We start from the raw sequence: 23,514 nt of genomic DNA, 5'->3' as shown, positions 1-23,514 counted from the left end.
TGCTAATCGCTAGCTAGTTGTTAATCGCCAGCTAATTGCTAATCGCTAGCTAATGTTCTAAGTGCTTAATCTACTCTACCCATCGTATATGGAGTTCTAAATTACTACACTTGACTAAATGAGAGAAGAAGAGAGATGACTTGGCCAAGTATTGCCAGCGTCTAACCGTACTTATTTTCAAATCACCGCTGTCTGCCATGTTTTCTGCTAGCCGATGGATGGGATGGGAGCTGAGCTGATAACATCATTCTCCTTGGACACTGAAGACGAGTTGGCCACCATCATTTACTTCTCTTCTTGGGTCACTTTAGTGTCAGAGAACATATTTCTTCTATATCCCCCAATTTTTATTTTTGTATCAACTGTTTATTGGGAGTGTTTTCACATGAATCGAGGAGTATCAAATCAAGGATAAAGACATCCCTTAGGAGGTTTAACTGTTCATTGGTTTACAGCAGTAGAAAAATCACTTTTGATTAAGACTGAAAGAAAAAAGCTATTGAACAAGAATTTGATTTTTTTTATTTTCTTAATAGCTAAACTATCTCTAAATTGTCATTCATTCATTCATATGTTATATTGTCATTCATTCGTGTCATTCATTCTCTTTCATTTATAAGTCATAACTTACAAATCACAGCTGAAGATTTTTTCTTTTGTGCGTGTACTTAAAACAAAGGGTTGACGTTTATTTGAGGGAGGATGCGTCCCAGTCTATTAGTTAATTATTTGGACTTAGCATGCTACTTACCAGACCCTGGAATACATTTCCTGTTACAGCACAATTTAAATCTGGTCTCATCTTGATTTATTTCTATTTAAAGAGGGACAAATAGATACTTGGTTACATACTGAATAAGGGGTAAAATATGGTAAATTGTCAGTTTCGGAGTGGAATGAATTTGTTATCCAAGGGGAAATCTCCTCTTCGTCAAGCAAACTCTCGTCAGTTTTAGCTGCGATGTAAGTGGAGTATTTTTCTTGCCAGTATCTTCAGGCCACAACTTTTACATTTTTGAAAAGGGCACACAACATGCTAGATTACTTTCCCAGTGCAACCCCTTCTTAAAACCCCTTAGGTTTTGGCAGAATAAAAGCCATTTTAAGACTGGTGAGATCATAATGGATTTTCTATTTTCGGGCCCCTTGACTGTTTTCGCTTGGGCACTGTAAAGAGATCCACGATGCCGCCTATGAAACAGACGGGGGCGCTGTTCTGCACTTAACATCCGACAGAACGCCGGCACGGCCAGACGCAATGAAAACCATGCAGCCCTCTGCACCTGTCTCTCTCACCACTGGTCAAGGTGAGCACAACTTCCGCTGAGATGTGCACGAGAACAAAACAGGCGTCCACACACATAAACGTCATTTTTATGTCAGTTTTAAAATTCCACACTGTCAAGATTTCCTTGCAAATTAGCACAGTTCATTATACAAAAAAGAGAGGAAAAAAATCACATCACAACCTCTCCTTCACAAAACACTGAATCAAACCCAACGATTGCATTTGGTACTGAATTATAAGGTCCGTTATTTCTGCACCTCAAGAAAACAATGTCCGCCAGGTGAACCGAGTGAAGCCCGTATGATCAAGTTAAATCCGTGTTTGCTGAAGGCAACATGCTCAGTAAAGTAACGAGCAAAAGCAAATGAGACATTTGTCTGTGTGAATCTGGAAGGGAATCAATGAAAGCAAGTTGGAGGTCGCCTAACTTTCGAATAACATCCAGTCTCCAGACGGCTTTCAGACTCATCTGCTGCTTCATTGCTGCAGCCCCCCCCCCCCGTCAACACACACACACACACACAATTTGTCTAGCTCCCTCTCATACTCCCCCCCCTCCCTCTGCAGCACGCATACCCAGCGCTTGCGGCAGGTCGAATCTATTGCCCCGATTTCCTGTCACATGATTGGAAATCGGATCCCTCGGTCGTACTATCTGTGTCCCGTGTTGACGGTGCGGTGCGGCGGAGGGACCTGCCTTCAACTTCAGCCCACTCTTAACGCGCTGGCGGAGCGGCGCCTCCTCACAAACTCAAGGATCACTCCCCCCGCATCAGTTCAGTTCACCTGAGACGACTCTCCGCGCGCCGACCCGACTCCCGCCGCCCGCCGCCTCCAGCGATGGACTCGTTGACAGCCACCGCCGCCGTTCTTCTCGCCGGGCTGATTTCCGCGGCAGCTTTGAAACACTTCGACACCGGTGAGTGCAGCGGAACTTTTTGTCGTTTGTGTTGTTTTTTTTGGTGCGGGTTTTTGCCGCTGTTTGGCGGCGCCCGGTGCGGATTGAACTCTCCGGCATCTGGAAGTTGTTGGGCTTGGAGGAGTGGAGCCGCAGCGGGGAGAGCTCCTGTCGCGCTGCTGCTAACTTCATTCATAGTTGTGTGTGTGTGCCCCGAATAAACCCACTCGCCGGTACCGTCGGTGATAGACTACGTACACTTTAGTACACTCTTATCTCGACAATAGGCGGTTTCGGTCGCTATTTTAACCTGGTAGACAAGTTTTGGGCTTGTTTCTCGCCTATTGTGCAGATGTGCAGATCTCGACTTGACATACTCGCTCCGTGTTGCACACAAGGTGTAGCCAGACGGGCTGATGGCGTTTTAATGGGAAGACTTGACGTTTATAGGGAGATATATATTTAAATATAGCAGTGAAGTGCTGCGATGGTACGATGACCCCCATATCATCACAAAAGCAGACGGTTGTTAAAACAGCTATTGGTGTTGGAACATAAACACCGGCGCGATGTAATTTACAGAAGCTTTGTATTCTCCAGCAGCCACCGGTGCCGTGTTTCTGCTCTTTAACAAGCTAGTTTACGTCCCCATCTGCCCGTTTGTTCCTGAAACGTTAAGTCGGAGCCTGTTTCCCCCTACGAGGGAGTTTCTCGGGTCAGACACGAGGCGTCCTGCTGTGCACGACATGCAGGTCAGTTCTGCAGCAGGACGGGACGGGGCCAAGCCTGCAGCCTCACTTCCACAGGAACCCCCCCCCACTCTCCCCAGATCAGCCTTCAAGCCTGGCCCCAGCACTGTTTGATTTGAATATTTAATAATGATGACCACACAAACCAAACATCTTCTTGCTGTAATTTGTGCCGCGTTTCATGTCGAAGCAGCAAATCCTCATGCTTTCCTTTTTAATTTTTTTGTCTCTTAATTATACCCTTGGATCCCAAATTAGAGGGTCCACCATCTGGGCTAGTGCGTAAGTACTCCCATGTGTACCTATGTATTAACAAAGTATTTAAAGCTATGGTATTCCCCCTCTCAATGATGGGGAGCAAAAAAAGGCCAGGGTTATGTTCAGTTTAAGCCAATTATGCCTTTATTCTCTGTGAAGTAAAACAGTGTGATAGAAAGAAGTGAGCCTCTTCCTGAGATGGCGTGAAAGGATTGTGTTTATTGTGCTTTTCAGCACTATCATGGATGGTTGTCCTAAATTTGGACGAGTTATAATAAACACAAGGCGTAGATCTTGTAAATTACTTTGAGCCGTCAGTCTTTCTCGTGGTTTCGTGCAGTCCCATCAGCGTTTCTGAATATTAACAGTTGTCATTGGCACAACTCGCAACACAAAGTTAAGACAATGTGATGTTATGGAAGAAATATCGTGTCCCGTTATATCGACTGTAAATTGCCGTGTCATCTGTCTTACACTTGTGAACTCTTAACTTGAGCAAAAAACACAAGATTAAACTGCTGTACTCAGTATATATGTGTACTCTCATTATAGATGGTACTTAACTAAAATGGGTGAAATGTCCTTTTATGATCCAGGTACATTTCTACATCATCCATTCACCCATCCATTATCCAAACCGCTTATCCTGCTCTAGGGGTCACGGGGATGCTGGAGCCTATCCCAGCAGTCACTGAGCGGCAGGCGGGGAGACACCCTGGACAGGCCGCCAGGCCATCACAGGGCCCCGCCAGGCTGTCACGGGGCCATTTCTACATCATATCAGTCAGAAATATTGCAACACTGGAGCATGTCAATTGCAATGACATGGGATAATCACACACTTAGTCACACACATACACACAGACACACACACACACACACACAGACAGTAATTGTGTTGACCGGTGTGGTGGTGTTGGTTGGAGGGGGTGAAAAGTAGTTAGTGTCCTTATTTGTAGTAAATGAAGTCACAATCTGCACTGCATCACAGCTCACATGTCCTACTGTAGCGGAGGTGTTTACCATTGGCAGGTATCTCATGTGTGTCTGACGGCTACTTCTGTCCCGAGTGTGCCACCTGAACCAAGAGGTGCACTCTGGGATGCTTTGTGAGGGCAGCTCATTCAGACCCCCCGCCCCCGTGCTGCTGTTTTTCTAATTGCGGCCTGGCGTTTTGCTCTTTTGGCAGCCGTGCGGGCTCTTGACACAAATGCACACAGAAATGGAAGTCGTACCCTGTCAGAACTGTCACAGTGAGGCGTAAGCAAGTCGCCCTGTAAGCCGCTAATGTTTTCAAATGTTCCAGAGGCGCTGTGAAACAAGCCAGCGCTCGTTAAGCGGCAGGAAATTATCCTGTTGTTGCCGTTTCCTGTGATTTGTGATGGCTTTATTGATGAGTTGGAGGTGGATTTCTCTGTCGGCCTTGAGCCATGATGAGAGTAATACGCTCCCTATATTTAATCCCCTAAACTTATTTTGTTTATGCAAACGATGCGTCCTATTCTTGTAATAAGCGGATGCGATGTGCTGGCGCGTTGAGCCGGCACGCTAATGAAAAGGTCCCGTTTACACTGATTGGCTGGGTGAGCGAGGTGTTTGCATAGGGGTGCATGTGTCTCCCTGTCTGTCTCCCTGTGCATACTGGGACACGCTATCTTATGTAATAATCAACGCCGTCTTATCTGATCCAGCCTTTTTCAGATGTGAAAAAAAAAACCTTGCCAAAAATAATGAAAAGCAAGCAGGCTTGCGGTCACCGTATATCAGTAAAGATTCCTTCAATTACTTTCTCAGAGAAACATTTGCATAAATTGCTGTAGTTTGGGTTTGTCAGGCAGAGGCTTGATGAAGGGCAAGCTGTGACATCGACAACGTGGAATGTGCCCTGAATATTTGATCAGCGAGATGAGTCCCGACGCAGAAAAACATCAGGCGGATATCTGGCTTCACACGGCCGGCTCTGCTGTGGCGGTCTCGTCCTCGTGTCAGGTCTCTGCAGAATTAGACACGTGTGAAATAACTTGCAAGACGGCATTGGCTGGTGCCACGCAGAAGATGTTCTTGAGTCAGTTGACGTGTCACATCAAGCTCACTTGCTGCCTGTGAAGCAGTCACCCAGGAGTGAAAAGTTCTACATGTAATTTGACTTGAATCCTAGCCTCTATCTTCCAGCCATGTGTGTGTCATGACAACAAATCAAAGCAAGCTAGACAAAGAAACTGAAATAAAAAGGTAGCGGGTTCATAGCAAACATCCTCGGCAGATAACGTTCGCCATGACTGCGGCATCGTTGGTCATGATTTTCAACATCATCTCTCTATATGCTATGTATATAGTATGTGTTGTAGGGATGAAACTCCATTGGTAGCCAAAGTACTGAGCAGTCTTCTGTGTGCCTCTGAGATTGTGTCCACCAGTGACGTCATTAGCAGACAATCTCTTGACGGGAAAATTACTTCCTGGTTTGTGTGTGAGTCGCATTTTCTTACGCAATTTTGGCAGCGTTACACACACACACACACACACACACACACACACACACACACACACACACACACACAGAGTCAGATGACTTTTCAGTGATATGACTGCCTGTGGAGTGTTATCCCTACAACAAATATGCATAGTGTATATATATATATATATATATATATATATATACATGTGTGTGTGTGTGTGTGTGTGTGTGTGATATAGATATAGTAGATATATAGTATAAATATCTATATCTACGTATGGGCCACCAGTAGCCTCCAGAACATCTTCAGTGCTCCTTGTCATAGATTCTACAAGTCTCTGAACTCTGCTGGAGGGATGGACATCATTCTTCCGAAAGATATTCCCTCATTTGGTGTTTTGATGATGATGATGATGGTGGTGGAGAGCACTGTCTAACACGTTGGTCCAAAATCTCCCATAGGTGTTCAGCTGGGTTGAGATCTGGTGACTGTGAAGGCCGTAGCATGTGATTTACATAATTTTCATCCTCATCAAACCATGCAGGGACCCCTCGTGTACTGTGGATGGGGACACTCATCCTGGGAGAGACCACTCCCATCAGGATAGACATGTTTCATCATAGAATAAAGGTGATCACTCAGAATCTCAGAACAATTTTTTTTTTGATTTCCCCCTTTTCCTCACCAATTGTATCCGGCCAGTAACCCCGTTCCGGTCGCTGCTCCACTCCCTCTGCAGATCCACGAGGGCTGCAGACTACCACGTCTCCTCTAATACACGTGGAATCGCCAGCTGCTTCTTTTCACCTGACAGTGAGGAGTTTCACCAGGGGGGGTGTAGTGCGTGAGAGGATCATGCTATTCCCCCCAGTTCCTCTTCCCCCCAAACAGGCACCCCGACCGACCAGAGGAGGTGCTAGTGCAGTGACCAGGACACATACCCACATACGGCTTTCCACCCGCAGACATAGCCAATTGTGTCTGTAGGGACGCCTAACCAAGCCGGAGGTAACACGGGGATTCAAACCACCGATCCCCGTGTTGGTAGGCAACGGAATAGACCGCTATGCCACGCCGATGCCCCAGAATAACTTTGTATTGATTTGCAGTGACCCTTCCCTCTCAGGGTTTTCTTTTAATTTGTCACCCGTCTGTATATAATGTTGAAAACTGGTTGTTTCCAAGGCCTTTTAGGGGAGGGAGGCAAACAACAACACAAACAACTCAGCAAGCCTTGCTCGTGAATGCAGAAATCATAGGAGGGGTTTGTTTACTTGGTTTCCATCAGCACCACTCGGCAACCCCTGCTGATATTTACTAGGCATAAGAAAGTCAGAAATATGAAACCCGAAGTATAAGAAAGCCAAAATATTACACCCAGCACTGTTAACAAGCTCAGTCTTTCAGAAGGAACCAAACCAGACCTGCTCAGCCTGTCCTGTCCTCCTCCTGTCAGCCTGTCCTGTTCACCTCCCTGTGGCTTCCTGATGCCGTGCAGGGAGCAGATAGATGGGTCACCGGTCATGTCCCCTGTCTCTGTTGCTCGACACACTTAGACGAGATGCTGCTGGACCTGGCAACCCGCTGCAGCTCCTGCTCCATCTCTGATCACTGTCCATCAGAGCATTGCGTTCAGTTGCTGCTCTGTGCTGTGTGAAATCCATCACAGTCGGCCGCAGATGACAGCCCGGTATTGGCCTTGGCTGCAGAGAGGAGCAGGTGAGCCAAGGTGGGCAGGACGGGGTCCTGAACCCCTCGGAAGCTGCAGCACGGTGGCTCTGACAGGTGTTGGATTGTGATGCTGATTTTGTTTTGGTACTGGCAGCAGATACTGTGCTCACTTATGATTGATAGAGATCTGCTGTGTTTAGACAAGATCAAGTCAAAAGGCACCGTGTGTGTCTTGTGTGTACGTGCTTGTTTGTGTTAAAGAATATAAGGAGCGGGGAGCTTTCCAAACACCAATTTCCTATAAGCCGTGAAGATCCTGGGGCTTTTCAAATTCTGCCATTTGTCTGTCTTGAAAGAAATGTTTTTCCAGCCTCTGTGCGTCTATATGCATGCACGTGTGTGTGTGTGTGTGTGGGGGGGGGGGGGGCTTATTGCATGCTAGCATTTACCTGTCAGGATAGAAATGCCCTGGGAGTGCATACGGGGGGTGCGAGTGCAGTTCACATGTGAGGACTGAGCCATCTGGAGACTCAATAAACTCCCTATGTTGCTGCTTAGATTTTCTTTAAAGGGGCCATGTCAAGTGTCACACACCCAGGGGTCCCTCCAATCCTTTCCCTTCTGCTGACCTCTCACACACACACCTCCACTGTCCATTCAGCCCACACAGTGTTTATTAACCCCCCCCCCCCCCCCCCCGCAGTATGTGTCTCCACTACGTCTCCAGTCGCCCTCGCTCCCTTCCTAGTGTGACTTAAACACCAGCCGTGGAGGTTATGACCGGGCTCAATCAACCTTTGGGACCCGGTGGAGACACAGGGATTTTTGTGTGGGTGGGGGGGGGGGGCACAGACCAACAGGAGGAGAAAGAATAAAGAACGAGAGAGAGATGAGGCCGGCTCTTCTCCCTTTAGAAGATAATAACAGACCGTGCTGCGCGGTCTTGGGGTCACGTGTTGGATGAGCTGGTGGCGATGGAGAGAGAAGAGGAGAAGGAGGGACAGTGAGTTATTACAGCTACACTCCTTAAGATCCTCGGTTTTGTTGAATTTACCCATGCCCGCTGTGATGTTGTGTTTTGCTGTAAAGCCCCTTGAGGCAGCTTTGTAATTTGTGGTATTGGGCTACACAAATTAAATTGACTTGACTTGGTAATTTCATATTGTTCGATCGCTCCAAATCCCGTAGCTCTATCTGGAATGAAACTTCCCCAGTGCTCAAAACAAAAACCAAAACAGAAATTGGTGTCTTATGTAGGTCTTTTATATTATACCCTCGTCACTTTGGACGTTATCTGCCCTCCTCTCCTACACTGGTGCTTTGATGAAGAGGTAAAATCTCATGGGTGGTGTCATTTTCCCCGGGAAAGTCCTACCTGCCTGTAACTATTAAAACGAGCCCGGTGGCCCGGTGGTCAGCGCTGTTGCCTCACAGCAAGACAGTCCTGGGTTCGAACCCCAGGCCGTCCCAGGTCCTTTCTGTGTGGAGTTTGCATGTTCTCCTCGTGTCTGCTTGGGTCTCCTCCCACCATCAAAAAGACATGTATGTTAGGGTTAATACTCCTGCCTGTGCCCCTGAGCAAGGCAATGGAGGGAAGAACTGGAGTTGGTACCCGGGTGCTGCAGCTGCCCACTGCTCCTATACAATAGGACGGGTTCAATGCAGAGAACACATTCACTGTACCCAAATAACTGTACAATGGCAAAAATGAAGTGGCTTTCTTTCTTTCTTTCTTCTTTCAAAAGCGTGTTTGGTTTGGCTTGTCCTGTGTGTGGATCGGAGATCATCTTAAGTACTCCAGTGTAGAAAGTATCAAAAGGGACATATGTTAGCATGTAAATCCTCAGGTTTGGAGGCTAATGTAAGGCTTCTCAGTATCCGGGTGGAAGCCTTCCTGCTCTGCAGAGAAGTGTCATAGTGCTTCTGGAGGTTGGAAAGGGTTGCCTGGGGGTCTGGGTCTCAGATGTGGGCTCTGTGGTCCCCCTGTTTTTCCAACTGGAGGATGGAAACCTTCTGACAGGCTTCTACGCTGCAGACATTATTCAGACAAACCACTGGGATAGATCCGTGTGTGTGTTTGTGTGTGTGTGTGTGTGTTATGGGTGTGTGTGCGCGCGTGTGTGTGTGTGTTCACTTGCATATTTTTTTTTAAATTTTTTGAGAGGATTCCCCCCCCCTTTTTTTTTCTCCCCAATTGTACCTGGCCAACTACTCCACTCTTACGAGCCGTCACGGTTGCTGCTCCGCCCCCTCTGCCGATCCGGGGAGGGCTGCAGACTACCACATGCCTCCTCCCATACATGTGGCGTCACCAGCTGCTTCTTTTCACCTGACAATGAGGCGTTTCACCAGGGGGATGTAGCGCATGGGAGGATCACGCTATTCCCCCCATTTCCCCCTCCCCCCCTGAACAGACGCCCCGACCGACCAGGGGAGGCGCTAGTGCAGCGACTAGGACACATACCCACATCTGGCTTCCCACCCGCAGACACAGCCAATTGTGTCTGTAGGGACGCTCGACCAAGTCGGAGGTAACACGGGGATTCGAACTGGCGATCCCCTTGCTGGTAGGCAACGGCATAGACCGCTACACTACCTGGACGCCCCACTTGCAGATTTTAATGTGTATTTGTGTTCTTGCAGATGTTAACTTGTGTGTGTGTGTGCGTGTGTGTGTGTTGGGGGGGTACATTTATGTACTTGTCTCTTCCTGGGTGAATAACACAGCCAGGTCACTGTGAGCTGGTTGTTTTCTGCGATGATTGTTTGTTGTTCTGTGTGGTTACTGGTTGTTTTCTGCTTATCTTAGTGACTTCGGACATGATCACAAATATATCTCCACGTTAGTTTGTATAGTGTGCATTGTGTGCATATTTGGCTGTCTTTGAGCTCGTTAAAATTCGTATGTGTGTTTAGTGGGATGTCTATGCCCACATCTCTTTTGAGTGAATGTGGATCTGCTCGTTGTGTGCCTCTGTGTCCTACACACCGGCCTTCATTAAATCTCCAGGAGGCTGAGACCAGGCTCAGTCAGTAAGATTTTTTTTTCTTGCCTCTATAGTAGCAAACCCAGGCAGACCCTCTCCTCCCCGCCACGCTGTGCCCATGTATAATCAGTCCTGTGCGCTGGCCGGCCCGTTCCCAGCTCTCATAAATCTTTAATGGAAAGCTGGACAAGGTTAATTTCAGAAAGACAACAAAACCATCTATCCAGCAGGGTCCAGACTGATGCCAGGGCTCTGAGTGATGGAGAAAAGCCCAGACAATGCTGTCACAGCGATGAGATGCTGTAAAATGCTATTTTGTTCACCGCCACTCCCCCTAGAGAATGTAATGTTAGCTTGCAGTAGCTACGTAGCTCTGCTAACAGTGTTCAATAACGACAGTTTAGTGCTTAGTCTTAGTGCTTAGTCTACGTTAAGTATGTGTTAATTGTGCTCAACTGAAATGGGGAGAAAACGTGATTTGGCTATGAAGCTGAAATGACCTGGTCTGTGCAGACGGCTCCCCCAGTCACAGTTCGGTTTTCCTCTGCATTGCCACATTATATACAGCGGTGCACTTTTGTCATTGAACACCATGACCAAGTCCATGTTGTGTACTCAGCTGTAGCTGATTCTACAAGTTACCTGTTGTCGATGAAATATGTTAGAAATGTATCACTAATTCTCACCTCCCTTTACATGGCATAGCAGAGCAACTGTTTTGGATTTGGGTGTGAGTTTGACAAAAGTGAGTGTGGGAAGCACACAGAGAGAGAGAGAAAGAGTAGCCATGCAATGAGGCGAGAGAATAAAAAAGAGAAAGGTAGTGCTTTCCTATTTGCTTTTTGCATATCTCTACACTCCCAATGCTCAGCATGTCCTGACTTGCAGAGATGGGCCAACATTTTGAATAATACTCTTATTTACTTGGCTTAGAGCAAGTTATATTTGGCTTGCTGTTTGTAACAGGAGAAGACAGAGAAAAGCTTTAGATCTGTATCGTGTGGCTCTGTGTCAAGCGTCTGGCCAGTTGCTTCCTGTTGACCCCTGGGTGGTGCCCTGAGAAGGTCATGTTGTGGGCAACGCCCTGGGTCTTCTGTGCCAATGGGCTGGACTGCCCAGAAAACCACCAACCGCTGCAATGGAGAAGCAGACCCAGTTATTACAAACACAGCCATGGTCATTACCATGCCACTGTGACTCTCATCCTGTCTGGGTTTTCAGGAGGATCTCAAAGGCTCACATTTGTTTGATCAAAGCACCTCTCCCGCTCTCACCGTTTGTCTCTCCTAAGTAAGTTCCCCTCCATTTATCTCCTTCCATTTTCCCTTTTGGAAATCACCGCCTGTGGAGGCAGTGGGGTTACCCAGCATGCAAAGCACCCAGACCTTACTCCAGCTTCCTGATCCGTGGCGGTGTTGTCACTGATGTTGGTGGCACCCTGTCAGAGATGACGGGACATGGCAGATTCAGTAGTTATGTAAAAGCATGGGTGTCGTGAAAAAAAGATGTGCCCCCCCCCAAACAAAGACAGCGGTGTCAGGTTGAGTGTGTCCGCTCGGTGTCAGAGTCACAAAGGCAGCCCCGTGACACAACATGGAATTAAGCTGTCAAACCGCTGCCCGCCCTGCCACTCCAGGGCCGTGCATTTGATGGCAGGAGGCAGCCGTGCGCAACTGTCAGGCGTGAAGGAGATATACAGTGCATGGGTGGGAGAGCGAGCTTGCAGTACTTGTTCCGCCAGCCGTCCGAAACAGTGGTTTGTGAGGTTTTGGCAGCCAAGGAAGGTCAGTCAGGACCAATCATGCTCGTTTTCTGAATGAGCCACGACATGTTGGTTTTGGAAAGCGCTGGAAAGCAAGATGAAGTCTTCCTGTGTTCTCTTGCCGTTGCCATATGCATCAAGCTGCTGAGATTCCCTCCCAACTTTTCCTTTTCATCTCTCCCTCCACATCCTTCATCCTCTCTCTCTTCCCTCTCTCCGTCCCTTGTTCATTTGAATACCATTATGCATGAGCAGTGTTCTCTGGCATCCTTGGGTACCTCGACATTTGCTTATGCATGAGGAGAGCCTCTCCAGTTATTGCTGGGTGACATTCTCCTCCAACTTCTCTAGCTCTCTGCAACAGTCGTACTCCATCAGTGCAGAACACACTCAAAGGCGAGAGGGGTAAATCAAATAGTCTGACGACATTAATGAAATCCCGCACAGCCCCTGTGTTCTTCTTTGAATTCTATTAACTCGGGCACAAACAATTGTTTTCATTATCAAAACTCAATTTAATTCGCCGGGAATGAAATTCTAAAATAAACTCGAATGCCCCCCAGAAGGAAATGCCAGCTGCATGAGAGAATGATTCAAAATATGAGTTTTTGTTTTTGTTTTTTTCATCAAGCATTTGGATTTACACAATAATTTGAAAATTAGGGCGTTATCAACTCTGGACATGTTTGTAATAAAAATGGCAGCATTGTTATTCTCAAAACATCCGTTGGCATTGATATTGTTCCTGTCCTTCAAAGCGAACGGAAAAGAACAGAGTTTGGTTTGATATTTTTGGTTTAGAAGCCCAAAACCATGTCCTTATGTTTCCATATTTTTTAATATATTATTAATTAAGATTTTGACATAGCACTGTATGATCACGGTGGACGAGCTGTTACTCTGTCTTTGATTTACACATGTACCATGTTCCAAACATCACGCCAATGATTGTCAGGGTGTTTTGCAGTCCCCCCCCCCCACACACACACACACAGGCTGACTTTCAAAGCAGCCATGTAGTTTTGCGGTATCGCATGCAGCTCCGAGTTTTGAGAAGCGTAACCAAGAACATAACGGAAGGATATCGAATTGCTAGTGTGTGAGACATGACCTGTCCGGTGAACTTTGCTTCTTTTTATACTGCCGTTATGTTTGGTCTGGGGCCACTGAGGTCTGTGCTGTAGCGTGGCTGAAGATTGGCAAACAACTTTAAATAAATGGAGAGTAATTTCACTGCCGAGACCTGGAGCCATGGTTTGTGTCCAGCAACAGCAGTTTTGTGGCCGAAGAGGCAAATTGTCGCCTTTCTTCCTCGCGGGAAACGCCCACAGACAGGCTGAGCTGACATGGCCAAGCAAGTGGACATGGTCAAGTGGACAGAACAAACATCTGAACAACGAAAGGGAGCAGACACAGTTAAGTGGACTGCAAACAAAGAAGCAAGGCTAGTAGTGGGCAGAGCTAAGGAGCCGTGACAGGGAAACATGCAGCTGAACGGAGGGTTTAGAACAGAGATGTGACTACATACTTCAGCATGGTCACTGGTAAGAATATGAAAATAATTGGCCATTAACTGAAAGCGTGCAACAGCACTCCACTTCTGACTCAAAACTTGGAGTTAACTCTGTTTAAACAGTTCAGACGTATAACAAACCCAGTTCAGAGGCTCACAGGAACATCCTGATCCTACGGAGCCAGTTGTATCCCATTGCAACATGAAACTCTTTTAAAAAGGGTTGCGACTCAAAAGGGATGAAACCCTAGTCGCTGAGAGGCCCCGGTTTAGTTGTCTGTCCTGTGACGGAGCTGAATTACAGCTCCCCCAGGTGAAAACAAACGGACAGGACCTGCGACAGCCTACGTGGCACCAGCTCCGCGACCAGCACCGACCGAAGAGCGGTCACACTCGGTTGAAGCCATGAAACAGTATCCACTGGCCCTCAATAGATCCTCAGTAATGGATCCCCCTTCTCTGGGACTGTATTGGGATGCCCCCTTGTCTTTGACTGGGGCCATCTGGTTCCCAGCACCAGTGCTTTTCCCACTGCCACACAAACCACAGTGAAAGAGGATCACTTTCACAGTCAAGATCAGGAACCGAGACTTGGCTGGTTAAAAAGAGGTCTGAAATACCCAATGCTGTGGTCCAGCCCCTTTGTCCTGTTGTTCTTGTGTCCTTTTGGAGAATGTTTTGTCATCGTCTATCTGCCGAGTGATTTGATATAGTTCTAATGTGCGCCCTGTCTGTTGTTTGACCTAGGTCAGGCAAGATAATAGAAATAAGGGAGATTTTAGTGTGTTGGAGTACATTCACAGAGAGAAGGAGAACAGTTCAGAAGTTTAGATGCATGCTTATCTTTGTGATGGCAATCTACAAAGACTCAATGGCCAGTATCTAATAAAAGGGAATTTGGCACAGCAAGAGATAGAAGTAAAATGTCTTGACTGCTGTGAAACCACAACAGAAAGGAAAGCTTTTCTGTGCAACGGAATTGGATTAAAAGTGTAAAGAAATCTAAGCATGTCAAGGAATCCTGAGGGACCGGGCCAGTGCCTCCATCTACAGTTTACAAAGATAGACAAAACAAACACGCCAAGCTTTATCCTGGTGAGCTCATTACTCTCCAAACAAGCATGCTAGATATTTATATTGTGCACATGGAAAGGGGTTTGTGCTGCACACACAGGGTCTGTCCATCTGCCACTCTAAGCAAAAAGTCTAAAGTGTCAGGGTCTGCAAAACTCCAAATTCGGTACAGGTGTGTGGCCCCTCTCTTTTCCATCCTTGTCTCTCAGCCTCTCTCCCTACTTAATGGGTGAGCATAATTCGACATTAGTGTGCTTCAGTTGCGTTACATCAGAAACATTGCTTGGAGCCTCAGTCAGACATTTGATCAAATTAAGCCCAATTTTTAGCAACCACTTTGGGCCATTAGTGATCTCATCAAAAGAACAATTACCCCCAAAGAGCCCCAAAACAGTCCGTCGGCTGAGGCGCTCCTCACTGTCTCCACATTAAGCCTCGATGGTTGGATGCTAGATGATATAATATGAGATCTAGTGACCCATATGGTTTAGTTTAGTTTAGCTAAGTTAAGTTTAGTTTAAATTAGTTTAGTTTAGTTGTTTAGTTTAGTTTGTTTAGATACACAGTGATAAAGCATAGCTGTGATTAGAAAAAAAAACACAGCGATATAATGCAATTAAAAGTTAAAAACATCAAGGAAAACTGAGAGGGAGCTAGATAGAAAACCCAGGAGGCTTATAAAAATATCCCTCATTACAAAGCAGAGAAGGAAAACGAACAAACAACAATAATCAAGATGACAAAGAAAGATACGACTAGAATTGGATTGCAGTGTCTGAATGAGGCCAAGTTTGCATCACCTGAGGAGCACTTCACTTTGCTGTGTTGAGCTTGAAATGTAACCGTTATACTCAATAAAATGCCATATGGAGATATTTTGCGTAATTGGTCGGCCAGTTCCCTTGGTTTTGGCTTTGCTAAGTTTAATGTGTTCCTTATTTTATACATATTCAACATCAAAGGGTTGCTATGCTGTTATATAATTTGGGACAAATAAATTAACCCAATATTCACTTACTCCAGATGGTTGGCCTGAGAGTTGACAACAGTGAAGATGACACTTGAAAAGATAGTTTGGTATTCTTGTAAACAGCATTACACATCACGTAAATCAGGCTCTATATGATTCTGAGAACCATGGTATTCTTTATAGCTCCGACAAAACTTTCCCTGTTATATTTGTTAATGTCGAAACAATAGGAAACATTTCATGGCCAGGTTGAAGCAGCTCAGTATTGCAGTAATTAGATCTAAATCTGAAACACGTTATCTAGGGGAGGTATTAAAAAACAAAAGAAACAGCAGGAGAGCATGACGGAATGCATGCTTGTTCGGGTGCCTGCCCCAGCAAAACAGAACTTACTTAAAGGTTAGGTTCCCTCATTTAAACCCAAACCCCATTAAAATGTCGTCAGGCATCAATTAGAATCGTGCAAAGTTCACTGATTGCTCCAGTATTGACGGACTTGTCACTTTACTGAAGCTGTTGCTGAACTTCAGCAGAGTCAAATGAGACAGTCATCTAAGCTTTTAAAAACCATGCTGTACTGTACCAGTGTGGGAAGATGGCGGCGCGAACTCAAGTTTGCGGCGGCCTCACCCAGTACCGTCCATGCAGTGTCTTTGTCCATGTCTGCGTCTAAGTTTGTGTTCGTTTGGTGGCTGGGAGAGCTGGTGCTGGATCGGCTTGGGGAGCTTGGTCTGCTGCATTCTGTGGGCCCAGGGACCACAGCCCTGTCTGGAGCTGTGCCTGAAGAGGTAACACCAAGGACGGTCTGACAGGATGCAGAAGCAGCGCAGGCTAAGCTAACTGCTAGCCCATGCAGACCGGCAGTTCCGATAACACTGAGGGCTGTCTGGCGGGGGCCTCGCCTAGCTTTGACTGTGTTTTTAGTGTCATCGTGTGGAGTGCGGGGAGGTGTGTCGAAGGTGTCTGGCTAGGAGAGCTAGCGTTGGATCGGCTGCGGGAGCTTGGTCTGTTTCATCCTGTCGGCCCAAGGACCACGGCCCTGACTGGAGCTGTGCCCGAAGAGGAAACACTGAGGGTGGTCTGACAGCACGCGGAAGCGGGACAGGCTAAGCTAACTGCTAGCCCATGCAGACCAGCAGTTCTGACAGTCATCCTGGCTGGATCGGCTGAGGGAGCTTGGTCTGCTGCATCCCGTGAGCCCAAGGACCATGGCCCTGACTGGAGCTTTGCCCAAAGAGGAAACGCACCGAGGGCGGTCTGACATGATGCGGAAGGGGGGTAGGCTAAGGTAACTGCTAGCCCATGCAGACCAGCAGTTCCGGCAGTCATCCTGGCTGGCATTTGTTCTCCTGGACAGTTTTTTTATTTTATTTTTTTTAGTTTAGTTTAGATGCATTTGTTATTTTGGATATATGTGTTCATGTAGTTCTTGGATATGTGTTTTTGTCTTCGTGTTGCACTGCCGTGGGTGGGGGGAAACCATGTTTTATTTCATTTCATGTGCGCAAGTGCATGAAATGAGACGACAAATAAAGTGTTTCTGATTCTGATTCTGGTTCTACTGTGCCATGCTTCAGTATGTAGCTGTAGCTGATGGTGCGGGACTGCCGGGCTGCAAGACCTCCTGCTGTCACAAGTTGTAGAAGTTTACGGACGATTGAGATGTACTGCGTCAACTGCGAAAAGTCTTTCCAAACCAAGTCAGGTTTTGCTGCTCTTCAAAACATGTACATATACACATATAACTTCCTGTTTTTTAGTAGGAGATAGTTTATAGTCTGTATCATCCTTTTCGAAGGCCATTTAGGATAACATCTATTCATTTGTTTGTTACCATTTGGGTGGTCATTACCAAAGACCCGAACCCAAAAATGACTCATGAAGCCTTTCAGAGGACCTTGAGTATCGCCTCAATAAGTACATCTCCTTTTTTTCCCATAAACTTTATCATATTATTTTGCATTAAATGCTGATATATAAATGTGGCTCTCTGTTCTCATGTCTGGTGCTCATTGTGTTGCACTCTGCCATCAATTTTGGCAACAAATTGTCATGTTTTATTGAATTAGCGTTTGCCCAAGTTGAAACATTTTGGAGACCACATTGATTGTTTGTTTATTTTTTTGGTTGCAAGGAGAGGTCATGTTATCCCCCCCCCCATCCCCCATCCCAACCAGCCCTTTATTTATCCCAGTCAGACCTCATCTTCCCTGGGCCCTGTAATCAGGCAGGACCTCAGAGAGACAGAGAGAGGGATGGTGATGGTGAGGTGGGGGGGTGCGTCGTAATGTCCACCAATATAACCCTGAAACAGCATCGACTGAGCTTTAGCCCGAAACAAAGCACATATAATTAACATTCCCCACATGCCGGCTAACCTGAGCACAAACAGGACGATCGAAAACAGGTGTGTTTAGCAACCCCCCCCCCCGGCTTTCCATGGTTCACCTCCCTGTGAGGTGTGTTGGCGATGAGGGCAGGGCTTTGATGTTAATGTGGAGAGCTGCAGGTCTACACTTGGGGCCTTGGGTCCATCTCTCTCTCTCTCTCTCTCTCTTACTCCCTCCCTCCCTCTAGATGAACAGGTCGGACTGGATTGTAATCATCGGGATTGGCATAAAAGTCGATCCTATGAGAAGACCTACCGGATGTGCAGTATATCACAGGCTTAGTTAATGTTGCTGCAGATTTATTTCTGCCTTTTGAGAGACGGGCCTGCTCCGGGGAGGCTGCCATCCTAAAACGGTCTAGCTTGTGGATTTGCCCTCATGCACGTGCGCATATAAATGCGTATGCACGCACACACATACAGGGGTTGGACGTCATTTCTGGGCTATTACAGTTGTGGGTGAGAACTGTGTAGCCACACTGTCACTAGCCCTACCACCGATGGAACAAAGGAACTTCTTTGTGTCAGTGTGTGTACATTTGTGTGTGTGTGTAGGTGTGTATGCATGTCCGCTGGTGTATGTGTACACGTGCAAATGGCATTTTTCTTCACATGCATTCACATTAGTGCGTGTGTGTGTGTGTCTGTGTGTGTGTGTGTGTGTGTGTGTGTGCCTGCATGTTTGCATGGACACGTGAGCGTGTGTGTGTGTGTGTGTGTGTGTGTGTGTGTGCGCATGTGGATCTGCATTCGGATTGGGCCCAGCTCTCCCCTCCCCTCCACATTGGATCCATTTTAAAAAACACTGTGGCTGCCCCACTGATGAAAATTGCTCTCTTTCATTCTTACTGTAAGTGTGTGTGTGTGTGTGTGTGTGTGTGTGTGTGTGTGTGTGTGTGTGTGTGTGTGTGCGCGCGCGCGCGTGCGTGCGTGCGCGCATGCACGTAAAGGGGTGTATAATGGTATGTGCGGAGAGAATATAGCCAAGCGAGAGGAAGAGGGGAGAGAACAAGAGAGCAGGAATGATGTGGGCTGGTGAAGATTAATGCTTGTTTTGTCACTGCATCAGTTTATCAGGGCATCTGACACCGTTAGTCAACAGAGGGATCCTTTTACTGTCCATTTAGGAGAAGAACAAAAAAAAAAATGAGGGCCGTGGGTTCAAAACACCCCCATGCAAGGCATGAACAGACATTAGCTACAGTGAGCCGTCATGTCTTGTATCACAGATCCCCTAGTTATCAAAGCCCGAGTGCTCCACACGGCTCATATGGGGACGTGTTCTTACCCTCCAGAGGATGCACATTAGCGAGACATATTTTCTTCCCTCTTAAGCCCTGCATGTGTTGTTTGTTTGCCTGTATAGGGGCCCGGCACACAGCTGTGCAGCAGAGCACGTCTGGAATGGGAGTGTTTGGAGCTCTGCGCTCAAGCCCCCGGTGCTTTAGACGCTGTCTGTGTGCTTGCTGTTAATTTTACGAGCCAGGGCCCTTGTTGGCTCCCATCCGTAACAATGGGGAACTGCAGAGTAAACTGAGTTGTTACTTCATTGGTGCTTTTGCACAAGACGGAGAAAATTAGGACTGGGGGAAGAGTGACAGGCCAAACAATCTGCAGGATTGTTAAAAAAAAAGTTCTTTATCCCACATGGACTTATTCTCCTTTTAGATCTCCAGTTTCTCCTCTTTTCTGATCCCCCCCACCCCATCATTCCTCTCTTTCCCAGTCCCTCCTCCACTTTTTATGCCCTTCCCTTAACTTTCATTTGTGGTATGGCAGTCTCATCCAAAAGCCCTCAACCCCGCTCTCTCTCTCTCTCTCACTCGCCCCCCCCCCCACCACCACCCCCACACACACACCGGCTTGCTCCCCATTCCCTCCTGTCTACACAGGGTGTTGTTTACTCTGGTTTCAGACCTGGTTTGGACTTTGGAGTGAATGCGCGGCGTGTGTTCAGTATGCAGGAGAGTTCCCTTTCTATTTGTGTAACCCTGTGACCCTGTCTACATCCACAGGGAGGTGTGAGCGAACGCGATGTGTGCACATGAGGCTGCGTACATGCGCATTTTTATGTGAGTAACTGGAGGAGACAAGGACAGCATTAGAGGTGAAAAGGCTTTTAATCATGCTTGGAAATTTGGCCCCCTTTTTTTGGCAGATGGCTAGAGTGACTTGAGGAAATGGTTAGGAGGTGCCAGGGGGAACGAATTGAACACGACACCCGTCTGCCCTCATGTAAGGGTCGGCTGGCACGTTCCCTGGCATCAACACTTGGATGCCAGGGAACATGTCAACATTTTTCAGCCTTTTTTTTTTTTGCCTCTCAACAATTTTTTTTTCTCACTGTCAGTCTTTTTCCCGTCACTCATCGTCTGAATTTCAGCCAAATTCAGCTCAAACATGTCCGCCCTCTTCCACCTTTACCCACTTGGAGGCAAAACTAGCCCTCTGTCTAGCTTTTCTCGGTTTTGTCTCATATCATCCCACCCCCTGTGGGACTTACCATACCAGATTAGGTGTTTGCTGATAGATTGTCTGAATCCAACTAGGGTTGGGTGATATGACGGTATTAAACCGTGAAATGTGAAGAAATGTGTCCACTGGTCGAGAATTGCCAATACCCTTTCAACCGCGGGAGCAGGTTCATGTGATTTGAGCAGCTGAAGAAGAAGGAGAAGAAGAAAGAAGGAGAAGAAAAAGAAGAAGAAAGAAGAAGATGAAGAATCAGCAGAAGGAGAAGAAGCAGAAGAAGAAGAAGAAACATGGAGAGTGAAATTGTAAATACAGAGCAGGAGGAGACATCCCATCCAACCCAAGATGAGGGAGGAGAACTCGTTACTAGAAGGGGTGCGACTTCTGTCGTGTGGACATGGTTTGGATTTAGAAAATCTGACACCGAACAGAAAACTATACTCTATAAACTGCTGTCGCCAAACCCCAAAGCTTCCATCTTGAAAGAGAGCTAGTTTTTACTGTTTTGAGTCTTTTGTTTGTAACTCGTGTTGTCTCGTGCGAGGCAGTTGTTTTTGTTTGCATGGAAGTTCCAAATAAAAGAAGAGAACAGTCAAATGTGATGGAGTATGGAGTGGTTATTTCAAACCGTTTCTTAGTTGAATTAACAGAACAACTACTGTATCATGATATATATATATATACCGGTACCCTGATATAAAATTACATACACCATGATAGAAGATTTTGGCCATGTCACCCACCCCTAAATCCAACCAAGAGGCAAGCCTTAAAGTGAGGGATAAGGAATAGCTCCAGGCCTGGACCTTTTATGCTTTTCATTTGGGAAGGGAAACTTCAAATGGATGGTGGGGTTTATTTTTTGGCAGTGCTCTAAGCCCACCGCTGGCTCATGAAATGGGGTTACATTAGTCTCTTACCATTAGAAGGCTAAATAGAGGCCACACGAGATGCAGCCATATTTTATAGGTGCTACCCTGCTTCTTTGGCAAGGGTCCCCGTGGGCTTGAGGCTGGAGATGGGTGTGGTAGGAAGGTGGTGGTAGTAGGGATTTTTTTCAAGATTTTTTTTTTTGGCCATTTTCTGCCTTTAATTGACAGTGACAGTAGATAGACAGGAAAGGCAGGAGAGAGCGTGAGGGGATGGCGTGCAGCAAAGGGCCCTGGCCGGATTCGAATCCAGTAAGGACTCAGCCTCATGTGGTACCAGTCTAACAGGTGGGCACCCCATGGAGGTGGGGATTTTGAGGAGGGAAGGCTATTTTGGGCCGTGAGGAAGCCAGGGTTTATTGCGTGGCAGTCTGGGTCCACATCCGATGACAAAAGCATCAAAGGAATGGGATAGGACGCTGTAGGACGCGTATTGGGACGCTTTTGGTTGAAGATGGGACTCTGGAGAGAGACGTCTCGCTGTCATGTCATGTGGGAGCTCCACTTCCTTTTTTGTCGAAGCCTGCACTTCCTTTGACCCTCGGGAGAATGGGGTGCTTTGAGAGAGTCCCTCAGCTCACAAAGGAAGACGGGAGCTCTGAAAAGCAGGGAGAGCAGACGCATCGCAGGAAAATGTCGTTTCCCGCTTCAGAAATCAGCACCAGCTCCTCAGCAATATCCGACCACATTCAAAGAGCCTCACAGAATCTGTTCCTACCTGTGAAAGAATTAATTAAAAAAATGCATAACCATCTGCCTCTGATTTTTTTTTTCTCTCTTCGACCGCTTGAAGCCTGATGTGGTTTTTGATTTAGAAATGCCGGCTGAGTCCCTCCACGCTGGCCTGGTGTGGCCCTTCTGCCCTCACATTAATATACTAGAACATTCTGTTGGATACAGCCTTGAGTTCGAAATCGGTTTTGTTGAATTTTATGCTTTGAGAATGTTCAGTTTTTGGGGCATCCGGGTAGCATAGCGGTCTATTGCCTGCCAACACGGGGATCACCGGTTCGAATCCCCACGTTACCTCCGGCTTGGTCGGGCATCCCTACAGACACAATTGGCCGTGTCTGCGGGTGGAAAGCTGGATGTTAGTATGTGTCCTGGTCGCCGCACTAGCACCTCCTCTGGTCGGTCGGTACACCTGTTCCGGGGGGGGGGGGGGACTGGAGGGGAACAGCGTGATCCTCCCACGCGCTATGTCCCCCTGGTGAAATTCCTCACTGTCAGGTGAAAGAAGCGGCTGGTGACTCCACATGTATTGGAGGAGGCATGTAGTATTCTGCAGCGACCGGGACGGCTCGGAAGAGTGGGGTAACTGGCCAAGTACAATTGGGGAGAAAAGGGGGATGGGGGGATATTCAGTTTTGTCCCACATTCCCTTCTGGTTTTTTTTTTTTTTTGACAATGGAAGGTTTCATATTTACAACCTCTGTATGAATCCTGCACTTTCCCAGGAGGTTTAAAAACCCACTGGCAGTTTCGGTGTCGGCCTGTGCAGCTTGCTGCGGTGTAGTGTCCTCCTGTGTAGCGTTACTCTGCCAAAAATACTGCTCATACGCTGAGCCTGCCTTGCTCGTCCTTGAAGCATATAATAAAGACAGAGCGAAGCTCTTCATGTCGGCCCTCTGCGAGGGAAGCAGTCGTCTGTAATTATCGCCGCCTTTTCATCCGTCATAGCGAAAACACAAGAAATAAGTGCTGTAGCGTGACCTGGCAACAAGTTTCAGAGAAACCGTTTTATTTGTAAGTTTTGTTTTGTTTGTGTTCTGGTGATCACGTGACCCCCTTCTCCCTCCCTCCCTCCCTCCCTCCCCTCTTCTTCCCTCCCCTCTGCACTCAGAGCATCAAGTGCATTTGAAGTCCCAAATGTGGAAGTCATTAGTCACAAATCCCAGCAAATATAATAACAGGGCGATTAGCTCTCCCTGCTCTCTCCTCTGTTTTTCTTTTTTTTCCCCCTCTCCCTCTCTTTTTGCCAGGGTGCTGCAGTACTCTGTGAGCAGAGGGCTTTTGGTCAAGGGTGAGTCCTCCCTCCTTTTTTTTGCTCCTCCTCCTCCTCCCTTTCCCGGACTTTTTCTATTTGTAGATCTGC

General features: G+C 47.1%; 1 protein-coding gene across 2 annotated transcripts in view; it reads left to right on the top strand.

Annotated features, from left to right (window-relative positions):
- The first annotated feature begins 1,802 nt into the window (after positions 1-1,802).
- Positions 1,803-23,514, top strand: part of kremen1 (kringle containing transmembrane protein 1) — a 100,587-nt gene continuing 78,875 nt past the window's right edge. For both annotated transcript variants that reach the window (XM_056287142.1, XM_056287134.1), the window contains exon 1: positions 1,803-2,207. In XM_056287142.1, the coding sequence (XP_056143117.1) occupies positions 2,129-2,207 (79 nt within the window). In that variant the 5' untranslated portion in view covers positions 1,803-2,128. The remainder of the gene's footprint in view (positions 2,208-23,514) is intronic.

This window comes from Lampris incognitus, chromosome 1, assembly GCF_029633865.1.
Source record: "Lampris incognitus isolate fLamInc1 chromosome 1, fLamInc1.hap2, whole genome shotgun sequence".
NCBI classification, from domain to species: Eukaryota; Metazoa; Chordata; class Actinopteri; order Lampriformes; family Lampridae; genus Lampris; species Lampris incognitus.
This window is presented reverse-complemented; position numbering and strand designations above follow the sequence as displayed.